This window comes from Heterocephalus glaber, unplaced genomic scaffold (genome assembly GCF_053883595.1).
Source record: "Heterocephalus glaber isolate CG9 unplaced genomic scaffold, H.glaber_assembly_v1.0 deba00001060, whole genome shotgun sequence".
In the NCBI taxonomy this organism is placed as follows: domain Eukaryota; kingdom Metazoa; phylum Chordata; class Mammalia; order Rodentia; family Bathyergidae; genus Heterocephalus; species Heterocephalus glaber.
The window spans coordinates 1930142-1956785 of record NW_028258185.1 but is presented as its reverse complement, the minus strand read 5'-3'; the positions used below and the strand labels follow the sequence as shown (position 1 = coordinate 1956785).

Below are 26644 nucleotides of genomic sequence, written 5' to 3'. Positions count from 1 at the left end.
TATTTTAAAGAGAACAGAAATGCCAAGCCCAGAGGGTACAACTTTTGACCAGGAAATGATGAAGTCATAAGCCCTCCCAAGGGGCCCATACAGGACCCATCAGATGCCCTGAAAGAATTATGAACTTGGTGATTGTGTCAGGACTCAGCAAGCACATCTAGTGGACTCCAGATCTGGGAAGCAAGCCACACTCCCTCTGTCAGGGCTGATACTGTCCCACTCCAGCACAGCTCAAGCATTTTATATATGACTCTAAATTAAGAGTCACATTCTCACAAAGTACGCAGAGCCACAGAGAACAGAGGGTAGAAGGAACTTACAAGGTCTTGGAAAGAACATCCAACTGCCTTACAAAAAAAAATGGGCAGATTCCAGACGGACTCAAGCCCAAACCCCAAGCCAGATGCTCACACTCCTCGGGCCCAGGGGCACTGGATGGAGAACAGCTGGGAAATTCTCAGCACAGCCTTAATGGAGCAGATTCTGGAAAGGGACAGGCTTCCAAAGAATAGAGCTGCCTGGAGGGGTAGGACAGAAGCAGAACTTGACCATCTGTCCATCACCCTCCACCCACTGCTAAGAACGAGTCTCCCTTTGGACAAGGATGCACCCTCCTTCCTCCTTTAGACAGGATGTGATCTTCTGGCTGCTGACATACTCCCACCTGGGACTGGGTATAACGCTTCTGGGGACAGGATAGGGACAAGTATGACCTACAGGTGTATAATGTAGGCAGCAAATCTACACCTGCCATCAACATGGAAGTGTAAGGCTACGGACCAAGAAGCAGGAAATGGCCCTGGTACAAAGGTTTACCTTACCAAGCTAGCTTCTTGGAAATCAGCCACTCGCCCAAAGGGATCATTCCCAGGTCCCTGAGGGTCGGACTGTTGTTCATGGAGAGGCCCGGGTGCGGGCAAAGGAGCTTGGAGTAAGACCCTCGGCGCAGGTGACATCGACTCTGGATTATCTGCCTCGAGGATGCTCCACAGGCTCTTTTCCTCCACCGCTTAACTGGGCCCTGAAGTGTCCCCAGGGACAGGAGTAGAGGCAGCGTAGGGTAGGCTGAGTGAGGTGTCTGACTGTGACATCACGAGCCAGTGCCCTCCAAAAAGAGCTGCTAATTGGGCTTAGCCACCCTGCTTCCCCGCCTAGAGCTGCATTTATTAACAAAACTGCTGAGAGCCATCAGGTAGAGCTAAGTGAGAGTCAGGGAGAGCGTGGCGGGGTTGGGGGCGGCGACCAGAGGAGTCCAGCGCCGTCTTGGGGGACGGGACTCCTGACACCGCCTCAGCTGGGCCTCTGCTCCACGACCCGCCTGCGGGAGGAGCTGGTGGAGGTCTGGATGATCTGCGTGCGCGAGGAGCCGCCGCCGCCGCCGCTCCTGCCGCCGCCGCCGTACTTGCTGCTGCTCCTGCTGCTGGCTCTGTAGCTCCCTCCGCTGCCGCTCGCGGAGCCACCGCCGCCGCCGCCGCCGCCACCGTAGCCGCCGCCGCCGTAGCCGCCGCCGCTGTAGCCGCCGCCTCCATGACGTCCGGAGCCTCCTCCAGCACCGCCGCTCAGGGTCACCTGGCTGCTCTGCACCGCTTTGAGGAAGAGGACAGCGCAGACGGTCAGAAGGACCCGGCAGGTGGGGAGAACCCAGCCTTACCCGCCCTGGTACCTGCAGCCTCCTACATCCTAGATCCTTGGTGGTACCAACTTGCAAACATACACTGGAAGTCAAAAAGTACCCCCACTTAAAAAGCACTCCCCCACCTTTGAGTAACACATTCTCATTGTTTGTTGAATATCTATCCTGAAGACTTCTAGCTGCTGCTGATTAAGTATCATCGAAATTAAGACAAGCAGACCTGAAATCATAACCACGATTTCAACCAATTCTTCCACTCTGCAGTGACGTTTTGGTGTTCTCTGTACAGGATTGGAAGCTAAAATGCCACATGCCAGTCCTTGCTGGCCACCTGGCAACCTCCTCAGCCCTGCCCTCCGCCCAGATCAGCCACTGCTGTCCCTGGACCCTGCTACTTACAGATGCTTACTTGGCTCTGCATCTCTCCCGACATCCTGCAAAACCAAAACACACACATCAGCCAGACTCATGTGGCCTGAAGACCTCGGCTGAAGACACCAGGAGCAGAGACGTCTGTGTGAAGAAACAGCTGTCCCCAAGCCTCAAGGACATGTGTGTGCATAGGGCAGAGGCCAGGGGCCATTGGGGCTAGCAGGAGTTTCAGCCTTGTCATGAAGCCTTTCCGCATGGGGGCTGCCACCTGGCTTCCATGCCTTGGGTTAGGCTATGGACACATGGCGCTTGAGGGCTGGGTAATGGTCACAGTGGCTTCTCTCCTACCAACTCGCACATCTTCCACTTCTAAAGTGAATGTCTCTGCCCACCCTAGGTTGCCAATCTTCCCAGAAAAATAGAGAATACTGTCTTCTCTCCACACAATCCCATTACTCCACGGTTGCATCCTCAGCTTTGGCCGGGAAACAGCTGCCACACCCACCTGCTCTCCTCACACTCCAGCAGCTTGCGGTAGGTGGCGATCTCCACATCCAGGGACAGCTTGGCCCCCAGCATTGCCTGGTAGTCACGCAGCAGCCGGGCCAGGTTCTCCTTGGACTGCTGCAGGGCCTCGTCCATGTCCTGCAGCTTCTGTTTTGCATACTCAAGGGCCCGCTGTCCTCTCTCCTCTGCATCCGAAATGGCAGAGTGCATCTGTTCGATCTACACCAGAGGGAGTTGGAGAAACACATAGGTAGGTGCTGAGTTTGGGGACCTGATCTGGCAGGGCATGGCAGGAAGCAGACAGCATGTCTGGTCAGCCACCCTGAGTATCCATCCCACCTGCTTCTTGACGTTGCCAATCTCTGCCTGCATCCTCTGGATGTTGCGGTTGAGCTCAGCAATCTCCATCTTGGTATTTTTCAGGTCGTTGCCATGTCTCCCTGCTGAGATCTGGAGTTCCTGGTACTAAGGGTCAAAGGCACATCATGGTCAGCACCCGCTGCCCACTGTGAATCCTCCAGGAAGGGATGGGTCTGGGCTGTTCTCCCCTGGGAAGTTCCAGAGTTAGCCCACCTACAGCTGTGGTCCCACACACGAACGTACGTACACCCATACCAAACCTCTCTCACCTGAGCTGCACACACACACACACACACACACCTCTATACCAAGTCTCCCTAATTCCCCACCACTCAGGCAGGCAAACCTGCTTCTTGATGTTCTTTTTGTCTTATTTATTTTTACACATAAACCTTCACACTGGTCCTTATCCACACTGGGACCTCTCACTTTTTCCACTCTACCATATTCCTTCCTACCATTTAGGAATCTGCTAATATGCCCTGTCCTGGGGGCAGGACCGCCTGTCCTCAGACGCCCTCAGCGTGCTCCTTGTTTGTGCACATTTCTCCCTCTCTCTCCCTCTCTCCCTCTCTCTCTCTCTCTCACACAACACATGGTGAAGGGAGAGTTGATTCAAGAGAATCAGCTTTCTGATGTTTTCACTATCTTCCTCCCCAGTCCAATAACAAAATCCATTCCATCTCAGAACATCTGTTTGCAGAACAGTGGGACAGACCAAGATCAACTAGGATTGGAGTTGGCCATAAGTAATTCACAGAGCATATCTATCACCCAGTGCCAGTTGTTCAGAATTTGGTGACTCAGCTGTCATGTTTATCCCTTCAACTATAGTCTTCATCATCCAAATGGGCCCAGGTCAATTTATAGTAAAAAAAAAAAAAAGAGTAACCAAAGATACACCCAAAGACTTAACCATGTATATGTTTATCTAATATGTGCAAATGTAGTCTCATAATGGAATATGTTGTACTAAAATGTTGTAGAATATTTAGCATCACAGTAAGGTATTCATAAGTGGTAAGTAAAACAGAAAAGTGAAAAATACAAAATTATATTTTAATGGATATTATTATGAAACAATTAAAAGCATTCTAGTTGTTAAGAGCAAAGGTTTGTAGACAGCACATCCAAGTTTAATTAGGTTCTGATACCACTTGCTTGCTACAAAGTATAGGGAATCTCACACTGTATTATTTATAAAATGGGGATAATGAAATCCTTACCTGTTAGGGTTGTTGTAAGTATTAAATGAAAAAATATAGTAAGCATGTGTGTGGTACCTGGCACCTATGAATTCTCCATAAATGTTAGCTACCAAGAACTGGTAGAACCACGGCTGATGAGATATGGGTAATCTTTACCCATAATTTCTAAAGTTTCTGTAACATGTTGTACTATAGAAATAAAAGGAAGCTGATACCAGTCCTTGGAAGTATCTGTTTATTTGGGGGTGCAAGTCTGGGGTCCCTGGCTCACCTTAGTCTGGTACAACAACTCAGCCTCATCCTTACTCCTCTGTACAATCAGCTCATACTCAGCCTGCACTGCTTCGATGATGCTGTCCAGGTCCAGGGTGCGGTTATTGTCCATGGATAGGATGACATTGGTGTCGCTGATATGGGTCTGCATCTGGGACAGCTCCTGCAATACATGGGGCCCAGTTGATTCCTTTCACTCCCCTCCTAGAGTCCTCAGTTTCCCTGGGGAAGCCAGAACCTTAGTCCAGGAGGGGTCTTGGGAGAGTCTTTAAACTGTGTAATAAGAAGGAATGGGAAAGTCCTAACTACCTCAGGTAAAGGGAATGGGGCCCAGGCTTAGCCTCCAGGGAGAAGGAAAGAGCCTCCCCATCATGTCTGTCCTGCCCCCTCCATCCTGGCCTTATTCCCACCTGGCTGCCATGAGCTGACCCCCACAGCAAGCATACTAGCTCCTTGAAACCACAAAAGTTCTGAAGCAACAGAAAGGACACCAGCTGAGGAGCCACTCACTTGACTAGCTTGGTGACCTAGCAAGTAATTGAATCTTACACTGTCTCAGCTTCCTCTTCTGTAGAATGGAGGTACTCATCATGTAAGTAGAACTCCTACCACAGCATAGAGCATGGACCCCATCAGACACAGGTGACAGGAGGATCAGGGCAAAGGAGCATACCATACCCCTGCAGTCTGCCTTCACTCCCTCTAAGATGCATATTGTCATCTCCTGCAGAGTTCTCTAATGACCCCGTCAGCTCCCCACCAGAGTGCATGTTCTGGAAGGTTTCTGGTTGGGTTTTCTGCTGTATGTCCCAGTGTTAACTTCATTTTCCAAACAGACTGGGTGCCGTGAAACAGAAACAACTTTATCTCCTCCTATCTTTGGATTCTCGCTGACCCCATCTCCACCACCCCACCCAGGAACTCTGAGAATTGAGGGTTGAGAGGATGGCTGACTCCAGACTCACAGAGCTGGGGGCCTGGGGACATGAGCTGGTAGTGGGGAGCGTCAGGTTCTAGACATCTTTCTTTCATCCATACCTCTTGTGAGAAAAGAAAGGGGTCCCTCGTAAGAGCTGAACTCACCATTTGAAATAAATACTTCAGGAAATTGACCTCCCCAAGCAATGTGTCTACTTTGGATTCCAGATCTGTTTTGCTCACATAAGCAGCATCCACATCCTGAAAAGCAAGCAAAGATGGTTTGAAATTGTCACCCAGGAATTTCCTGCCATATTAGCTTTCTGGAAGGCCTAGGAGCGTGTCAAAGCCTCTCTGGATTTATTTCCTGGCCTGAAAATGCCAACACTCAAATCAGAACCTTGCAAACCCTGACTATCCTGGCCAGAAGGAGGCATGACACAGACCTCCATACCTCTGCCAGCCACACACACACACATACACACACACACACAGACCCTGGGTGCCTCCCCAGTCCCGTGGACATACAGAACTGACACTCAAAGCTGTCAGCTACTTTAATGTCACTTTCAGAAGCCTGGAGAGTTGTGAACAGGATGATTCCTACAGAATCACAGCAACATCCATTTCAGATTTCCTTCCCCTTCAGTGCAAGAGCCCCATTTGGCAGCACCCATCAAGATGGCCCCAGAAACCATTCTGTCCATGTCACCAAACATCCCACAGGGGTGTCTCACTCCACCCAGTCTCTTGTGTCCACAGCCTCCCTTGGGACTTCCCTTTCCCTTACCTTCTTCAGAACCACAAACTCATTCTCAGAGCTGGTCCTCTTGTTGATTTCTTCCTCATACCTAGGGAAGGCGGGGAGCACAGACAGGCTTCGGGGCTGACCTTGGCTCCCTGAGGTGTCTGCTCACGGCAGAAAGCTCGGGCTTTCCCAAACTACTGCTGTCCTGGACTCAGAGAGCCCTGCTCACAGCACTCACTGCCCCCTGCCAGGGCCTGGCGCTCTCACTGCTGAGCTCTGGAGCCAGATCTCAGTTCCCAAGCTAACAGAGCAGATGAGGACCCAACTTAAAAAAAAAACAAAAAAACCCAGAGCCTCACAGCCCTCAAAATGTCAGTTTTTATTCTGATATTTTACCTATGTAAATATGTCAAACTCAATCATTTTTTTCTCCATGAAAAATATAAACTAACCACCACTTTTACTAAATTTTTAAGAAAAAAATTTGCACCTACAATTCTGCCACCCAGCACCTCCAGTGTGAGTTTGATTTTCCCCTTCTGACTCACACACCCTTGGCTCGCCCTGGCACAACACAACAAGCACATCAGGGAGGGAGAGAGAGGGAAAAGCCACTCTGCCACTTACACAATTGCTCAGGAATAGCTGGTCTTGAGTTTGACAACTCTTGCAACCTCTACCATTACTACTAATAATAGCTGGCACTTATTGAGTGCTTGGTGTGTGCGGGCACTGTACAAAGAATTTACTAAGCAAAATTTCACCTAAATCAGCCATGCTCAAAGTGTGGTCCCCAATCCACCAGCATCAGCACCACTTGGTGACATGTTAAAACTGCAAATGCTCTGGCCCCATCCCAGACCTACTGAAGCAGAAACTCTAGGCTGTGGAGCTCAATGATCTGATTTCAGCAAGTTGATGCACGCCAAAGTTTGAGAACCATAGACCTATCTGTTACAATAATCCAGCAAGGAAGTATCCCCACTTTAACATGAGAACCAAAGACATAACTCATTAACAGATAATAAGTGGCAGAGCCCATTTAGCCCTAACATCCACAAAAGCTCCCCTGCCCCTCCCCACTCAGTACAACTGACAGCTCCCATCCTACCAGGGCTGCCATTGTACAATGGTGCCCTCTGCGCTGTGCAGGGCACAGCCCACACACCTGCATCTAATGGCCCCAACCCCCCCTCTTACATATGAACACTGCAGCAGAATGTCTTGCCCCTTATGAATCAGCTTCCTGCTGTGCTGCTTCCCAATCCCTTTACCCTAGCAGGGGCCTCACTTGTTCTTGTAGTCCTCCACAACATCCTGCATGCTCCTGATCTCTGAGCTTTTGCGCATCTGCTCATTATTAAGAAAATCCACGTTCTTCCACAGCCCGCTGATGTAGCTCTCAAAGAGAGTTTCCAGGTTGCTGGTCCGTGTTGAGATGTCCACCTGCTGCAGCAGCTCCCATTTTGTTTGTAGCACCTTGTTCTGCTGCTCCAGGAACCGCACCTAAGAGCAAGGACCGCAGCCCATCCCCAGACGGTGGGTCAGAGCAACTCACCCACAAGAAAGGGGATCAGCAGCCCTGTTGTAGACCCAGACCCCAAAGAATCAGGATGAGCCCTCTAGGGATCAGAGAGCTTTTCCTTCCCTGGGACCAGGACAACAGAAAGCAATATGGTTTCCGATGGTGACCAATGGCTACAGGTCAACTAGCCTAAAGTTAACACTGAGCCCACACTGGTTTTGAGGACACATCGCCTCCAATGAGTGCTATGTTTCTTTCTGCCTCAAATATTTACATCATAGAATTGTCACCTCTGCACTCAATTTACCCACGCCAACTTAAGGAAATGGTGTTTCTGGACCTGGGAAACAATAAAAAGTCAAGGTTCCTTTCTCTTTATGGTTGATATGCATTAACTGAATGAATACAGGGAGGAAATAAGGAGAGAGAAGCCACAATTGGGCTTGGAATATTAAAACTGATTTCCAAGCAACTTCCCTAGGTGCACCCTATAGCCTAAGTGCTGGTATGTTTCAGGAAGGCAACCTATAATGTGTATATAGTGTGTATATAGTCCAGACAGGATTTTTTTTAATGGTCTCATTTTTTCAATTGTGTAATACGTTCAAGTGAACTTTTGGGTGGGTCAGCAGGTCTTTGGGAAACACTCAAGTTGCTGTTTCCTAAATAGCTCAGGAAATGGGGAGTGGGTACCCCCCCTGAATTTGCACTACCTCTTCCCCAAAAACTGTACACAAAGGTGAGATGAAGGGGCCTGAGAGGTAGCTGGCTATTCAGACCAAGTACATGGCCTTGGTACTTTACATCGTGACAACCAGCTTTTACCCTTCCTCTGCCAGTTGCTCACAAATGGAAAAATAGAGCCTCTTCTCCCCTGTGCTGAGAGATGATAGCTCTGCCTCTTTGCTCAGACCCTGGCATGTGTCTATACATACACTCATACATACACATACCACGTTCACATATACATTCACACTCCCTCACACATACACATCCCTCCAAAATCTAGCACCCTCCTCCAGGAGCTGTGCAAAGAAGCAAACCCACCCACTGCTTTATGCCATCAGAGCAGAACCCTGCAGGCATGCCTTATAGCGTGGCGCTAAGGAGGACACCCAGAACCCCAGCCCCTGTGCCTATCCATCCAAAGGTCAGCCCTTAGTAACTCCCTTTGGATCATGACTCTAAGCTGGACAATGTTCATGGAGAGCACTATTTCCCATGGCTAATTTTTGCTGGCTTTAGCAAGGCCAGAATTTGGGTAATCAGCAACCTCTCACAAGCTTGTCAACACAGCCTGTAATATTCCTGGGAGGAGCTCCTGCCGCTGTCTATTTTTACTGTGTGGCAGCACACCCAGAAAATTCAATTCACTACTCATTCAGAAGCCTGTGCTTAGTGGCAGTGGCATTGTGGGAACCAAAGGAAGAATGTTGTGGCAGTGTCTGTGTGGTGAAGGTCAGATAACATAGGGCCTTTTATAGGGCCCTGGCTTTTATTCCAAATGACACAAGAAAACAGTGGAAGATTTAAATGGGGGAGCTATGGGCTCTGTTGTACTGCTAAGAAAAGGTTGTACAGGGCTAAGGAGAAATACAGGAGACCAGGTCAGACACCAGGATCAGAATCCCTGTGACTGAAACCTCCTCTTTCCAGGACAGAGGCCACTTGGCTGATGAATCTCTCCTCTTGGCCACCACAGACCTTGCCCTCAGAGAAAGTCAGGAAGCTAAAGACTCTTGTACCTTGGCCTCTGCCCCATGCCATAAACCTGGACAGATGCTCTGTGAACGGCAGCAACCATAATCCAATAAGAGTCTCAGATCAGTACCAGAGCCTGTGGTCATCTCACTGGCCTCAACCACCTTTCTCGCTGCTCCCCCATGCCCCAATCTTGACCTCTTGGTAGTATCTCCTTCACCTTTACCTTTACCTTCACCTTCACTGTCTTTCTTGTTCCGGTCAAACCCTCTCAGTTTGTGCCTGTGCCTTAAGTGTGATATTGAGCCGAATTTCCAATCCAGGGTGACCAGCAGTAGCCAGAAACACTATGCTTTGCTGAACTCCTTTTTGGCTCCCTCTGAGCCTCAACACTCTCCTCTATACCCCTCCTCCTCTTGCTCACATACTCTGTCCTGTCCCCAGTATTTGCCCTGATACCAGGCAGTGGCCACTGTGCCTCCAACTCTGAGTGAAAGGCAGGCATAGAGGAAGGTCTTTACCATGGCTGTTCTGCCAGCCTCTACCTGGACATTTGGGCCTGAACCAAACCTAAGGTTTAGCCAGGGACTACAGAGAAGAGCTTCCACAGCTCCATTTTCCCCTTTCTTGGCCCTGGAAGAGCTAGAATGCTGCATTGAATGTCACTGACTTTAGCTACCAGCAATACCCTAGTCACCTAGGCCTTTCTGCCTGCCTCCAGAGCTTCATCTCTACTTCTTCCATCTTCCTTCTATTGTGCCATTTTCCCCAGGAATATTAACCATCTGAAATTCCCAAAAGATGTTACACTTTCATGTCTCCTGGTCCTTCTTCCAGGAAGTGCCCTCTTCCCTGCAAAGCTGTTTGACTTCTCTCCTACCTTCAAGACTCAGGTCAGACCCGGGACCTCAGAGAAGCTCTCCTAGAATCCAGCAGGAAGAGCTTATAGTGCCTTCCTTTGAATGTCTATGGTCCAGAGAGTTCTACCCTTATTAATGCACTTCTCATACACTTTTGCATTCATTCTCTTGCTTTTAGATGTGGGACTGACTCCTTGTTTCCTGTCATCCTTATAGTACCTGGCACATACTAGATGGCACATAATAAATGCTTAGTAAATATGTGTGAGCTTGAATAGGTAGATAGATGAGTAGGTAAATTTATAATTGTGTAGGTCAATGGATGGGTGGGTGGATGGATGTACTGGTAGAGGTAGGTTGTGTGTGTGTGTGTGTGTGTGTGTGTGTGCATACAGATGGATGTGTGCAATTGTGTGGGTAGAAAGATGGATGGATGTGTAGATGGGTGGGTAGATGGATAAATGCATAGTGTGGGTAGGTGGATGATGAATGGATTGTGTGGACAAGTGCATGGATGGATATGTGTGGATGGGTGGACAGATGGAGGGAGGAATGGATGATGGATATATGGATGGATGGATGGATGGATGGATGGACATGTGTTGATGGGAATATATGGATGGATAGGTGTGTGTGTGTGTGTGTGTGTGTGTGTGTGTGTGTGTGTGTGTGTGGAGAGAGAGAGAGAGGGAGGAAGGGAAGGATGTGGCATGTGGCTGAGTGGATGGATGGACAGGTGCATAGGTAGATGAAAAGTGAATACTGTTGAATGAGAATTAGCTTATACACTGTGTATCTGTTGAGTATTTTCACACCCTTTATCTGCTTTCCTGAAAAAAGATAAATATAAAAAGAAAATCCCACCAGATAGCTGAAAAACCTTCCTAAGTCTCAAAGCATACATATCTGGAAGTAACTGTCATCATCAAACTGAAATAGCACAATGGGGTGAGAAGTTTTGTGATCAAAGACTCTGCCTGGCCTTAAAGTACTCACCTTATCAATAAAGGAGGCAAATTTGTTGTTGAGAACCATAATCTGTTCCCTCTCCTGGCTCTTGATCCTCTGAATTTCAGGGTCCACCTCCAGGTGGAGTGGCTCTAGGAGGCTCTGGTTAATGGTCACCTCATGGATGCCCCCCGAAAATGAAGGACCAAAGCCCCCAGGCCCAAAATTGCTAGCCCCAAATCCTGCACCCCCTAAACCACCTCCTCCAAGGCCAGCACCTCCAAATCTCCCACCTGGAAAGCCACCCCCCCCAAAGCTTCTGCCCCCTCCAAATCCTCCTCCTGCTCCCCTACCCTGATGGAAACCACTGGCACTTCTCCCCACCAGGCCCATGGAGATGCTTTTACTGCCACCCAGGTTGAAGAGGCTCCTAGAGCCAAACCCTCTTCCGTGGCCCCCATATTCACCAGAATCACACCTCCCCTGGGCCTGACTCACAGACCCCGCCGCCCGACTCCTACCACCAGAGCCTGAGAAAGACCTGTTGCTATAGGCCCGCCTGCTCCTTGAGCTGAATGCAGATTGAGAACTAAATTGGCGGCTCATGGTTGCTGGAGCAACCAGAGGCGCAGACAGAGCAAGAGCACAGCTGGAAGAAGGCAGAGATCAAGGAGGGAAGGAGCTATAACTCCTGGGAGAGACCTGGTTCAGTCCCTATATATTCACATCAGCTGGGCTGGGCCCCTTCAGAACCCTGGGAGGGGAGTATTAGTGTTTAGTTGCCAGCCAGTGACACCTGTTTAAACCTTCACACCTATGTGTTGCAGAAATCACATCTCAGAAAACTTCCCTGACTTGATCATTTGTCACTTATCTCTTGCCACTGAGAGATCAGAGTGCAATAATCTCTCAGGATCTAGTTACGGTAATCTCCTGTACAGTTTCTCCCCCAAATTATTAGTTGATGTCTTCCTAAGAAACTCCACCATTTAATTGTTTGTTTGGGGCATGGCTTGGAGATCTGGTGCAAAGCTAGGGGGTGTCTACTTCCTGTCTTGGCATTTCTAATCTATTACAGACAATATTTTTGTAAAATAAAATGAATTACCCTTTAAAGAAGATTTAAGGACCAAAGACATACAAAACATGTTCTAATTTTTCTTTTATTTTTATATTCAGCAATCATAAAATGGTTCTATTGTTTAAAATAACAAGGTGCTGGGGATTTAGCTCCATGGTTTTGCTGCCTGCCTGGCAAGCGCAAGGTCCTGAGTTCAATCCCCTGTACCAAAAAATTTTTTTAAATAAAAGCAAGTTCCTAAGTGGTTGCTCTTCAGTTCTGTACTTAGTAGGAACCAATAACAGAGCACCCATGGACCAGCAATAGCATATTCCCACAATCTGGGAGCCACCATACCAGACAGTCAGCCTCAGGCAGAGCTCATTTCATGTGTATCAGTGTCAGCCAACAGAAATGTGTGTTTGTCCTCTTTGTCTTTTGACCAGAATATAATAATAATCCTTTTTTTTTTTTTTTATACCGGGGATCGAACTCAGGTCCTTGCGCTTGCGAGGCAGGCAGCAGAACCACTGAGCTAAATCCTCGGCCCTGTAATAATAATCTTGTTAAATTTGAAAGGAGAAACAACCCTGAACTTCCAGCCTCAGAATAAATGGCTAAGTGAAGGTTTGCCCACTTGGACACAATAAAACTGGAAAACAGATATAATGTTAAATGAAGGAATCAGAATACACAATGGGGTGTGTGTTGTGAACTTATAAAAATTAACAGTGCAGATAAGACAGGGTCCAAAAAGTAACATAAAAAGTACATGGGTCTATTATGGATTGTCAGAGATTTTTTTTTCCCGGAATTTAAAATGGCCTTTTCCCCTTGCATTTATGCAATAAATAAATATTTTTTGCAAAAGCTGAGGCAGAAATCATAGGTGCCCCCAAAAGTTGGGGCAGAAATGCCAATTGAGGTGAGAAAGAGTTAGTGGTAGAAAGAAGAGAGGCAGCACAGCAGCAGGGAGGAGAAGCAGCCTACAGCTGGGAGAGGCTCTGAGGGCAGCTCCAATTTCCACACTTCCTTATCACCCTCCTCTGTCCTCTGCTCAGTGGGTCATCTCCAGGAGATACTGTGGCCTAGAAGAGAGATGAGTGTGGGATGTGCAGACAGAGGAGCTGGTTTCAGCTCCCATCCCTGTTCCTTTAAGGCGATGCAATCTCAAGCATGCACCTACTCAACAGCCTTAGCTACTAAATGAATTGTAGTGTCTATTTCTCAGAAAGTCAATGCCATGAAATGTAAAACTAATAGGATATACATAATACATTCAGCAACTGTTAATGTAGCTGCTCACAGATCCTGGTAGGGTAATAACTATCCGACCTTGCCTGGAATTCTCAATGCTGAAACTGTGACAGTCCTGGGCAAGTCAGAAGAATTGGTCATGCTAGCTCTGGGCACCTTTGGGCAATCCATCCCTACTCCTAACCCTCATATCTTTGAGGATGCTTGGTAAGAGATTGAAGCCAGGGTATGTGATAAGAAGAAAACAAGTGGAGCCAGAGGAAAGAAATAGAATATATAAAGAATTGAAAAAAATCAGACCCCCCGAATTCAAAGACCCAATTCAAAAATGGCCATCTGAAATGAACAGACATTTCTCAGACAAAGCAGTAAAAGCAACAAATAAATATATGAAAAAATGTTCAACATCACTGGTCATTCTAGAGATGCAGATGCAAACAACATTGAGATTCCACCTCACCCCAGAAAGAATGGCTGCTATCAAGAAATCAGCCAATAACAAATGCTGGCGAGGGGGGTGTGGGGAGAAAGAAACCCTTCTCCATTGCTGGTGGGAGTGTAGACTGGTGCGACCATTGTGGAAATAAGTATGGAGATACCTCAAAGAACTAGGACTAGAGGTCCCAATTGACCTAGCTATTCCCCTGCTGGGTATCTTCCCAAAAGAATTAAAAGAATCATACCACTGTGATATGTGTCCACCCATGTTTATAGCACCACAGTTTGTAATAGCTAAAGCTTGGAAGAAGCCCAAATACCCATCAACTGGAAACTGGATAAAGAGGATGTGGGTTTTTTTATAAAATGGAGTACTACTCAGTAATAAAGAACGAGAAACTAGAGTCATTTATAGCTAAATGGATGCATATTGAGGCCATACTCTTAAGTGAAATAAATAGGACACACATGTGTAAATACCTAATAGTTTCTCTAGTGTGAGAAACTGAAAGTGTAAATAAGGGTTAAAATGATTAAAATGAATAATTGATAATTTGAAATAGGAAAAAAGGTCCAAAGAGGTAGGGGTGAAGGGAGGGGAAGGGGAACGGGAAGAAGGGAAAGGAAAAATTATGAGAAAAGAAAAAAATGGAAATGATGTCTATGTAAATAGGGAAGGGTGGTGGGGGTGAAGGGTGCACAGGTAATGGGGAAAAAAATAAGAATCAAGATACATCAGGTACCGGTCAAACACCCAATGATAAATGTAAACAAATTGTATACCTAAAATGTACCAATAAAAGAATTTAAGAATTAAAAAAAAGAAAGTCATACTAATTTTAAGATTTGAACATTTTATGTGAAAGAATATCAAATGTTATATCTTAAGCGTTTGATGAAAACTTTTATAAATCTGCACATTTGAAAGAAGCATACATACATATTCAGGTCTTTTGAAGTCTCTGTCACTGATTTCTAGAGATGCTTCATGTTTTGAATTAGATGTTTAATTTTTCTCAAAAAAAAAGAAAAGAAAGAAAGAAAGAAAGGGCAATGGAGCTCAGGAATAGAATGGGTTAGTGTGAGGAAGTTGCCTGAAGGTGAGAATTCTGAGTCGGGTAAGGTCAAAGGAGGCAGAGAGAACAAAGCAGGGAGAAGAGGCAGTGATCAGCAGGGAAGTCAATGCAGAGTCCAGCGAGAAGGAGCCAAGGTCCTAGATAAGAGGAAGTGTGGCCTGGTAAAAAGATACTTGAGTTGAGCATTTTAAAGCCTGTCCTTCCCCACAACTTGGCTATTTAAGTCCTTGGGCCTCAGTTTCCTGGCCTGTAAAACAAAGGTAATAATATCAGCTCTACAGGTGACTCTAATAAGCAGTAAGCTCCAAATGGATGAACACTTTTTTCACTCCAAGGAGCGATCGGAGTGGGATGCCTTCCCCTAGCACCTTCACTGAGCCTTCCCTGAAGACTAGAGAGTCTAGACCTCATGAGCCCTCCTCCCTTTATGCTCCAGTGCTTCCCAGGACCCCTCACTTCCAACCCCAATCATGAAAAACAAGCATAATTAACCCCATTTGCCTCCATCTCTACTGTCAGCTAAAAAACTAAAATCTCCTTGATTTAGGGACCAAACATCATGGGTCAAGTGCCCCTTTTCACTATCACAGTGCCTATCAAATTGCTAGGCAGACACTGCCTCACTCAGTTAAAGTGAAGACCAGCACACAGATATCTTGGGGAAAACAAGAACATGGACCCCACCTTGAGTGGCCCTGGAGTTGAATGCCAGCTGTAGCATTTACTAGTTTTTTACTGAAGTAATGACTGAGCTTTTTGAACTCTGCTTGTCTGATGCTTAAAGCACCTGGCACAACATTTGACAGCAAGTATTAAAATTATTTCTGGTCTCAATAGCAATGGTTACAGTATTGAGACTTACAAGTACTATGAGTTTTTAGAAAGAGAAGCACCTGAAGCAGGCATCACAGAAGCAAGAGCCTAGCCCCGGCTGCCCTTGAAGAATGTGTGGCATGCGAGTAGGCAGAGTACTCTGCACTCTTACTGAGTACTTTCAGTGGGCAGTGGATGGTCTCATTACATCTAAATACCAGCATCCTAAGGAAGGTATTCTTATTACTATCTTCTATTTACAGATGGAAGATGCAGGGAACTAGTACTGGTGAAGGACCAGGGGAGCTGCTTGTGCACATGCCTAGAGGGAAGAGTGGACACAGTGAGGAGGCAAAGGGATCCAGCCATAAAGAGGCCACTCTCCTCGAGGGAGGAAGTGGGAAGTAGCAGAGCTGAGGCTCATGGGTCACAGCAGGTACCAGCAAAGTCCTGGAGAAGAATCTGCTCAGCACTCACCCAGGTTTGTGTTCATCCTCATGCTAAATATGAGCATGTATTAAGCTGGGATAAAATAAAAAAGAGAAGCCCTAGACAGCAACGTCTGGAAAAACTACTTGGCTCTTGACTATGACCAGCTGCCAGCATCCAGTCCAACACGCCCATCCATCTCCTGTCAGTTCGACAGCCCTTGGTGGGCTGTTGTCACTCCCAGGAAAGGAAAGGTGGAGAGGAGGGATACCAGCAAACACTAGTAACAAAGCCTTTGGTAGAGGGTGACAGCTATTTCCCACTCCCTTGGAAAAAGAAAAAAAATACTTAAAATAAGCATGCAAGGTTTTACTTGTCCCAAGGAAGATATTTAACTTCAGGTCAGCAGCAGAAGGTGAATAAGGTTACTAGGAAGAATCACTATCCCAAAGGGAACCAACTCCTCAACTGCTAGGTCAGCACAGAGTAATGGTTTCAAAATTGCTGCACATTGCATTCACCTGGGCAGCTTCAAAACCACAGGTACCTCGGTCCCCCCACATGCTGGGACTTAACAGGGATATGGTGTGGTCTGGACCTTAGAGTTTTTCAAAGCTTGGAACCCAGGGCTTCCTTCTCCAGAACCCACGTGTATTACCAAGAAGATGGGGTCTTCAGAGAGGGATGTTCTCCTTCCTCCCCTCCCCTCTCTCCCTTCCTGTACCAGAGAGTGCTCTCCTTAAAAGGCAATGGGCAGTCAGCTGAAGCCCCTAGTGTGCCCCCACACACACTCAAAGGTACTAAAATCCAGCCATTATCAGCCTGGATCACAGGGCTCGAGAGGAGCTGCTGGCTGACCAGCAGAGGCAGCCCCCACAAATCTGTTCCTCACCTCACCCTGCAGCTCCCAGGGTCTGGAGGTGGCTATCTCAGGGGTGTGTCAGTGATGGGGACAGAGAAAGGGAGGGAGGAAGAATTTCACTCACTGGCCCTCACCCAGGAGGGAGGGAGAGCTGCAGTCCTAGTATAGACATGAGGTCCTTTTCTTGCCCTGCAGTGGGAACTTTGGGGCCTGTAGTCAGCAGAATAGAGGCACTAATATAACACAAATGGGGACAGCAGGCTCCTGGACTACACAGAAGCTCCTAGCTGGCTTCCCATGCCCTCAGCATACTCTTCTCCCTGTGTGAACATCAAAACCAGACGTGTAAAGATCATCAGCCCAGTACCTTCATTTTACATGGAAGAAATAGGTATGGAGAGAGAGACTCTGTAGAAGTCACAGAAAAGGTTGGTGGTACAACTAGAACTGGAGCATGGGTGTCCTCCCTTTCACCCAAAGAGTACACAGAGCCCCGAAGAAAGCCCCAGGCAGTCTCTGCATCCGAAGCCTGAGAGAGAGGGATAGATGTGGGCTCCTCCTCCAGTCCCCACAAGGCCCTGCGTGCAGGGGTGGGAAGGTAATGATAGGGGGTCGTCCTGATTTCTGGAGTATGGTGTATGTTGGGGGCACCAACGAAGGTCTCAAAGTCCTTCTCAGGCCCCCAGAGAAGCCAGGACCTCACCTTTGATGGCCCTTCGACTGGAAGCTGAGGCTCAGGCAGTCTCCTTCCTTCTTACAAGACGAATGGGAGGTCTTTGGCCTGGAAACTGTCCAAAAACCCTCACCACGTCTCTGCAAATTCCCATGGTAAAGTCCAGAAACAATATTGTTCCAGACACATTAAGGGTCTTCATTCAACATGGTGGGAGCCATGACTATTCATATACCCTTTCACCAAGGTGATAACTGGCTCTTGTCCCTGAGGCACCGGGAGCAGCTGGGCAGGTGTGCCCCCAAAGGAAAATAAGACTTGGATTCAATTCCAAGAGAAACAGTGAGGTCCCAGCAGAGGAATGGGCCTGTCTGGGTGGAGGGCGCTTTTGGATGCTGGATCAAGAAGGAGAGCAGAGTTGCAGATTCGTTGGTGGTGGGATGAGGACCAGACTCCCACATCCCTGGGCGGGGATTGAGACCTGTAGAAAAGTGCCAGCTCATGTCTCACCTTGCCCATGGTGGGAGAGAGTAGAATGGAATACAGACATAAGGAATTAATAATTTATGATAATTTCTTCACTTAAAGAAGAGGCAGGTTACTAAACATTGACCGTAAACAGTAACAACCCCTTTTGAGCTCCTGCAACATGCCAGGAGTTAACCGATGGGGTCACTTGATCTGCACAACCTCATTTACTTGGGGGGAGGAGCCTGGGGGTGGCCAAGCAGCCTGCTCATGGTCTCATGGCTTGGGAGCGCTGGGCCAGCATCACACCTGGGCAGCGTGAGTTCAAAGCCTGGGAGCTTGTCACTGTGCTATTTTATCCTCTACTATGTGGGACAATGTAGGGAAGTTTTGGGGATTGGACTGTTGGTGTTGGAATCCTGGCTCCACCCTGACTATCTATTTCTATGACCCTCCATAGGTTCATTGATCTTTGTTCTTCTGTTCCCTCATTGTGAAGTGCAGGTAGTAGCGCTGCTGACCTCACAGTTAGTTCTTGAGGAACTCTTACCACAGTGCCAGGCAAATAACAAGAGAGCATCTATTTTAGCAATTACTCCATTGTTACACATTTCTTTGTTTGTTTTTGGTTTGGTTTGGTTTGGTTTTTTGAGACAGGGTCTCACTATGTAGTTCAGGCTGGCCTTGAACTCACTATGTAGCCCAGGCTGGCCTCATTAAGCACATTTTTCTCAACCAAACTGTGTTTTCCATCCAGCTTCCTATGATAAATTATAGAGTGATTGTGACAGGAAAACACAACCCAGAACATATTGTAAAGCATATAAAAATATCAAAAAGCTTTTCCTTAATAATCTATTTAAAGGAAAAGTAGCAAAGCCCTCATAAATTTGAAACAAGTTAAAAGATTCTTTTCATCATTACATGAAAGGCCCCATCTCCCCAAGGTGCATGCACTGCCTAGAATGGGTGTGTGACCCCAGTGGCCTTTATTTTCTTCTTCCTTCTCCTTATTTATAGAATTTGTTTCTCATAAGTGATGGCACATGCCTGTAATCTTAACACTCCAGGAAGGTAAGACAGGAGGAATACAAACTCAAGTCCAACCTGGACAACTAATGAATTAGTGAGACTCAGTCTCCCAATGAAAAGGGGTTGGGGGCTGGGGGCTGGAGATGTAGCTCAGTGTGAAGGCCCTAGGTTCAATCCCTAGTATAGAAAAAAATACAATTTTAAAAAAATGTTTATTTACAAACCCGAAAGTGTGTGCCCTTAGATCAACATCTCCCCATTTCTCCCACCCCCTAGCCCCTGTCAATCACCTTTCTCTTGGTATTTATGTACTGAACTTTTTTCAGTTCCACATATAAGTGAAATCATACAGGGTTTTTTCATTCTGAATCTAGTTCATTTTACTTAATGTAATGCCCTTTAGGTCCATCCATGTTGTCACAAAGATCAGGGTTTCCTTCTTTGGTGCAGATGATTAATATTCCAATATATGTATCCCATTATCTTTCCCCACTTCCTTGCAATGGACAGGCAGGTTGAATTCATATCTTAGCCATTGTGGATAAGGCTGCAACGAACTGATTTTATTTCCTTTGAATATGTACCCAGAAATAAGACTGCTTGGTCACATAGTGTTTTGGGTTTTACTTTTTAAGGAATTCCCACAATGTTTTCCATGATGGCTGTCCTGTACCTGTTTACATTGCCACCAACAGTGTGCCTGGAGCTCAGCACCAGAGAACCTTCAGAGAAATGCAAATAAAAACCACAGTAAGTTAGCACCTCACCCCAGTTAAGATGGTTGCTATCAAAAACATAAGAGAGGCCGGGAATTTAGCTCAGGAACACCGGCGCCTGCCTCACATGTGCAAGGTCCCGAGTTCAATCCCCAGTATCAAAAAAAAAAAAGATAAGAGATACATGTTAGCAAAAATGTGGAGAGCAGGAAGCATTTGCCCCGTGGTTTTGCTTTTGAAGGGTGATGGGACAGCCCCGCTGAGATCCGACGGCAGTGACTGCCCCCACACTCCGCTCTCTGTGTATTAGACTATTCCAAGGAAGATCTTCACGCCAGAGCTGGAGCAGTCCCTGCTGAAGCCACAGTCATTGTTATGTTTTTCTAGACCCGTGAGCATTTGGCTATCGCTCAGCCATTTGTTTACTCATCTAGGAGTTTCTGTGATCACCACAAGGAGCGTCCTCTCATATTTATCTGACATCTTTGTCGGTCCTTTATGCTAGTGAAGACAAGACTTTATAAGGAAGGACTTACGCTTTGCACTTGCGCCTACTGCTTCTTCCACCTGCCTGCCCCTAGTTTGCCAGGGCCTCCCGAGCCTTGCACCAACCCTGTGTTCTGTCCACGCCACATAAGGACATTTCAGCCAACCACAGCCCACATATATTGTGGTGACCCCTAAGATCACAATGGAGCAGAAAAACTCCTATCACCTGGGGATGTTGCCACATCATAATGCTTTAGCTCAATGCATTATTCGTGTGTGATGCTGATATAAACAAATCTACTGTGCTGTCCCTTACACAAAATAGTGCACAATTATGTACGATGCAGAACACCTAAGAGCAAACAACTTTGCCACCTGTTTATGTATCTTCCATATTACACTTTTATATTATTTTGGAATGTACTCCCAATTATTAAAAAAAAAGTTTACTGTAAACAGTGTGCCACATACATCTTATACTTCCAGTGCTTCTCACTGTATCATATTCTCTCTCTTTTCTTTTGGTTTGGTTTTGTTTCTTGAGACAGCATCTTGCTATGTAGTTCAGGCTGGCTTTGAACTCACTATGTAGCCCAGGCTGGTCTCAAACTCCTGGCAATCCTCCTGCCTTAGCCTCCTTGGTGCTGGGATTACAGATGTGCACCACACACCCGGCTCCCACATCATGTTCTCTTGTGTTTGGCTTAATCTCGTGTTCATCATTGCCATAGAAACCACAGGCTGTGCCATATTCTGGGTGTATGCCATATGCCCTGGTGTATAGCAGGCTACCCCATCTAGGTTTATGTAAGTACACTTCTATGCTGCTCACACAATGGCAAAACCACCTAAATACACATTTCCCAGGGCAAGGCCCCATCACATAGTGGGCCACCTGGATCTGCCTGAATTCTGTGTTCATGTCAGGGGCAGAAGTGGAGGGCAGCCAATTACCAGGCCAATTACCAGAAAGTTTTCTCCAGGCTCTCATATATCTTAGGGTTTGAAGGCTCCACCCCATATCATATCAAAAATGTTGACATGTAACCTCAGCACGTACAATTTTTTGCTGTAAAATACTTGAATTTTTATGTGCTTTTGAAAATATTTAACTACCAGTAACTCATTCAATTACAGGAATATTACTTGAAAAATAAGGAAATCTAACCTACAACTTTTTTTTCAAATGCAGTAAAATTTTTGAGTTCAAAATGTCATCAATGATCACAGTGGCAGGTAGGCGAAAACCACTCCCACCCCCCAGCCTGAGAACTCAGTGCTTCCTTCCCAAGGATTCTCTGTTGGCCCAGGCCACATTCTCCCAGTGAAAGGAACTATGGGTAACACATTAGACTTGGAGATAAACATAATGGCAGTGGAATCCAGAATGAAAATTCTTCCAGGATATTTGGAACATGTGCATTTTATTAAAGATACAGAACAAAAATTTCCTTACTTGGAGCCAAGAAGGAACAAGTATTGTGCATGGGAAATGGAAGCATCAGCAGGACGTGGTGACCACTGGAACCCCTGGCTAGGAGTGTGGGAGAGGGCTAGCTGGAGTGAAGGCACCTACGGGGCTTGGCTCAGATGCTGGGTGCTGCCTTCTGACCTGGCCCTGTGGATGAGTGGTTTTTCAACCAGATCAGTCTTCCCCATAGCTTTTGAGTTGCGGGGCCAGCCATCTGGGAAGATGAGGCTGGGGCCCAGGTCAGAAGGAGAGGGGAAAACATCCTGCAGAGAAGTGGAAGAGCCCACAGAGCTGGAGTGAGCCAATGGGGAAGGGGCCCAGAGACCCCTTATAGCATCCCATTCAGGAACTATGGTGCGACTGCTGGCTCTGGGAGGAGTTTGGAAAGACACAGGACCACAGCTGCCACTGCCACGGCCACCACCAAGTTCCTTAGACAGTGCAGTTGTCCCAGGAACTAGAGACTGGCAAGATCCTTGGACCTGCACCTGCCATGGCTGCTGGGGCTCTGCTGCCTCCGCTGTCACTGCCCAGGCCCCCACATGCCCCAACTCTCTTCCCAGGCACCTCCTCCCAGAGCACTGCTGCAACTGGATGGTTAACATTCTCTACAAAGAGCATTTGGGATCAGTGAGCATCTGCATGTCCAGCCCAAATTCCTGTAACCACCCCCACCTGCCCACCTGCCTTCTCATGGCAAACCAGTGAGGATTGTGCAAAGGGTGGGGAGGAACACCAGTTTGATGTTTATCAGTCCTGGCACTCCTGAAATATCCTAGCCAGATCCTCCCTGGCCTGCTATAGGGCAACCTTGAAATCATGAAGCTTGTCATTGGTGTCCTTGAGGGTCCCCTACCCATAGTGCTCTGTGTTAACAGTGTCCCTCGGAAGGTTAGCACTGGTGGGGAGCCCGGAGTCTGATTCAGATTCAAGTGGCATTCACTGAGAGCCTCGCATGTGTGCAGGTGTTTGTGCCTAGTGCTAACCTCATGTGAACAGCAGGATTGGTTAATGCAGGCAGGCAAGGGCCCTAGTTTGCAGAGGAGGAAACTGAAGCCAAGAGATAACCAAGGTCACACAACAAGTTAATTGCAGCAGAACTGAGGCTCCCTGATATACACCCATTCAGCTCACCCATTCAGCAGTCATCAGATAGCAGGAGATTCCAGCCTCCTACAGCATATGCAGTCTCCTGAAAGACATTTACAGTCCTGGGCACACTGCAAAAGTAGAAACAGAGGGTGGCAGAGAAATGGTTCTCAGGCAGACCTAGTCCCAAGAACAAGGGTCCCAAGTGCACCCCAGGATCTGGCCCTCTGCCAAACCTGGTCCCTGAGCCCACATTTAAACTTCACCAGTGGCTAAAAATGTCTCAAACTTTCATTTGCTGCACAAGTTCAAGCCCAAGTTTATAAGCAGATAGAATAAATATGAATCAATTGAGCCTAGGGACATTGGCGGGAGATTTGAAGTCAGAGAGAGTTGGGGGAGGAGGCAGTCTGAGATAGTTAGGAATGAGCAGGGGATAGGAAGAAGTAAAGGTGACAGCTGAGGATCCAGGAGGACACAAGCAGACAGAATGGGTCACCTGAGAGGGTACCAAGGAAGCCAATCCAGGAAGGGACTCCAGTCTGCTTCAGGAAAACCAACCTCATGGCTCTGAAACTCAGAAAAGAAGCTCTCGGCCAAGTAACTTTTCTTTGGGCCCACAGATAGCAAGTGGCAAAGCCAAGCCTCCAATTCGATTCTGTCCAATCTGGAGCCCATGCTGAGGGAAGCAAGACATACAGGACTCGAGCTCTAGAAGAGACTCCCGATGTGGACACCCACAAGCTGCTCTGGGTATGTGCCTGCCCAGGGTTCAGCCTACCAAACAAGCCTGACTGAACCACTGACCTAGATGTGAGCACGTCTGAAACAGCCCCACACTTGTCAAGAAGGGTCCTCGGGATGGCACTTCATGTTGTTTCCCTTCAAAAGGCATGGTTTGTGTGCACAATCTCACTCCTTCCTGATTAGGACTAAGGGCCTGACTTTGTAAGCTGATGGGCCAAGAAAAGACAACAGTTTTGAGCCATAGACCACAGTGAAAAATAAACAGTTCACAACTGGGGATGCTGCTGCCTTCTCAGCCTTTAATAAGGTCCCATTGAAGGCTCTCCCTCCCTCTGCCTTGTCTACTCACCAGCTACTACTTCCTGAACACCCTTTCTGTGTGGGGCAGACACTGACTTTCTCTGGCTGGCTGCCCCACTGTCCTGTTGATCATAAAGAGTCCTCTGACTCTTTCTCCCTTTCTCGTTTTCTCTCCTACCTCAAAGCATCCCAAATAACCCCTCCATGATTACAGCTTTTCAGCCTGGTCTCTCAAACTCCCCTACCCTGAAGCGCCTGGGACACTCATTGCTCCTACCATGCCCATAAGGCAAATGAGACACCTTACTTCCATCCGCTCCATAGGAAAGGCTTGAGAATGCAGACCCCATGCCTAGCACCTGTGCTGTACCCCAGAACCCAGCTAGACTTCTTATGCAATTTGGGAAGTTCACGGTTGCCCCGAAAAATCAAGTCACAGTCTCATAAGCTTAGGTGCCAACATGTCATAGTATCCGACATCTGTGGAGGCTCCTCAACTTTTTAAAGCCCTTTCACTTATCTAACCTGAGAGACAAATGGGTAGACTTGCCACACACAGACACACACCCTCTCGTGACTTACAGACAAAAATCTTTTCATTCAACCTTGTGATCCCAAGTGAAAATCAGAAAAGCATTTATCATGAACCAGGTTTGTAGACTATGCCCATGTGATGCCAACCTGCCCTTGGCTCTGCTTTCTGCCAAGAGGCATGAAAATTACAATATAAATCAATCCAGGCAGGAGGGGTCCTCCAGCACATTATTCAGAGAATCCAGGCACAGTGTCCAGCCCTGGTTTCCCCCAGGTCTTTGTTCCTTCTGTATTAGTCAGCTTTTCATGGTGGAGGAAAGCTGCTCATCTCATAGCAGCCAAAAGCAGAGAGCAAGTAGTGAGACAGAGAAAAGTTACACCCTTCCAAGCACACACTTACTGATCCACTTCCTCCAACAAGGCCTCACCTCTTAACAGCACATTCAGCTGTGAACTTAGCAGTGTCAAGTAAGAGCCTTCAAGATCCATTCAGTTTCTTAAAGCCCATCAGCTCTGAACACTTGAGTTTTTGGAGTACTTTAAGATTTTTTAGATCTAAACCATAACATTTTCCAAGAAGTAGAGCATTGGCCAGTATACATTTTGTCTTCTCTCCAAATATTCATTCATTCATTCAATAATCATTTATCAAGCACTGCTTGTGTCAGGAACCAGGCTTCTGAATATATACAATGACAGACAAACACAGTCCATAGTAGGGAGGAGCCCATGGTGTTACTGAAGGGGATATTTGACATATAAACAACTCCTTACTGTACACTGGCTCAGGGTTATTGACAATGAATCAAATAAAGTACTATGGGCATGAAGAAAGGCTATGGATAGTATCATAGGGAGATGATGTTAAGCAGGGTATTGAAGGATGAACAAGAGTGGGTTACTGGGTGAACAATATGAGAAAGGCACCCCTAGTAGAGATGGAAATTTTCTAATATTGTGAGGGGAGTATTGGTAAGGATCCCACATATTGTCAGAAGAGGAGACATGGAGGAGGAAGAGAAATGATAGAGAAGGAGTCAAAGGTGTAGATTAAAAGTAGCTGTGGTAGTCTCTCTGTGCTGTGCAGTGGGGCTTGGGAACTTTGTTGTGTGGGCTGTGGCCCTCAGCACATCAGGATCACTGGGCAGCTGTTAAAAATCCAAATCCTCCAGTCCCATTTGTGGCCTCCTGAATTAAAATCTTTGGGAGTATGGCCCAGACACATGTATTTTTTAAAGCTCCAGTTTGCTTTAATTCCAATGAGCTAATTCCTATAATGAAAGTTCCATGTTCTATAAAAGGCAAGGGGATTAACAAGAGATCATCCCTTGTCCTGTCTGTAAGACAAAGACATAGAGTTTGTCTGGTCTCAGAGCCTGGGCCAAGTCTTTGGCCTCAGAATGGAGGTGCAAATGCTGATGATTGGGGAACACCAGCAGACTGACTCAAGAGAGACAGAAAGCTTCCAAATGTATCATCAAAGAAATTAAAAGCCAAACCACAGGCCTGGGAAAAATATTCATGATACATACACCTAACAGGCCTCAGAAAGATGATGATGAATGAAAGAAGCCAGACACAACAGCATTCGTGATCCAATTTATATGAGTTTCTAAGCTAACCTATAGTGATAGAAAGCAACTCTGCACAAGCCTGGGGCTGGGGGCTATCAGGTGATTGGTTGCAAAGGGGCATGGGAGAGTATTTAGAAGATGTCTTATATTTAGATTATGGTTGTGGCTACACAGGGATATGCATCTGTCAAAACTCAAGGAACTGTACTTTGAAAATGGGTCCATTGTTATCATATGCAACACTTATTTGAAAAGGGAGTGAGAAGAGGGACAGGAAAGATAGAATACTCATCTTTAAGACAGCATAAGCTCTTAGCTGTATTTTGGAATAGCTATTCCAAGAAACTATGCTGCGTTTTTGCCTTCCTATATACACAAGACCATAAGTCCTGGAAGGAGGCTCCATGTTATATTCATCTCTGTGGCTACCACCACCCTGGACATGAACCAATTGGTCTCTATGAGATTTGAACACATATGGGAGTAGGTAAAGTCAACCAGGAAGATCATGCAGCATGAAAAGAAGACACCTAAGAGGAGTCCCAGGGGAATATCAGTTTTTA

At 46.9% G+C, this 26644-nt stretch overlaps 1 protein-coding gene and 1 long non-coding RNA gene across 2 annotated transcripts; one reads left to right on the top strand and one right to left on the bottom strand.

Annotated features, from left to right (window-relative positions):
- Positions 1-1290: 1290 nt before the first annotated feature.
- Krt77 (keratin 77) lies at positions 1291-11732 on the bottom strand. Its single transcript, XM_087209745.1, has 9 exons — positions 11102-11732; positions 7311-7525; positions 6062-6122; positions 5437-5532; positions 4352-4516; positions 2852-2977; positions 2511-2731; positions 2033-2067; positions 1291-1586 (listed from the first exon to the last, which is right to left on the bottom strand). The coding sequence occupies exons 1-9, from the start codon at positions 11657-11659 to the stop codon at positions 1291-1293; spliced, it is 1773 nt and encodes a 590-aa protein (XP_087065871.1). The 5' UTR covers positions 11660-11732.
- Positions 1578-4340, top strand: LOC147828496 (uncharacterized). Its single transcript, XR_015450698.1, has 3 exons — positions 1578-2185; positions 2403-2762; positions 2936-4340. It is a non-coding gene; the product is annotated as an uncharacterized LOC147828496 (long non-coding RNA).
- Positions 11733-26644: the final 14912 nt, after the last annotated feature.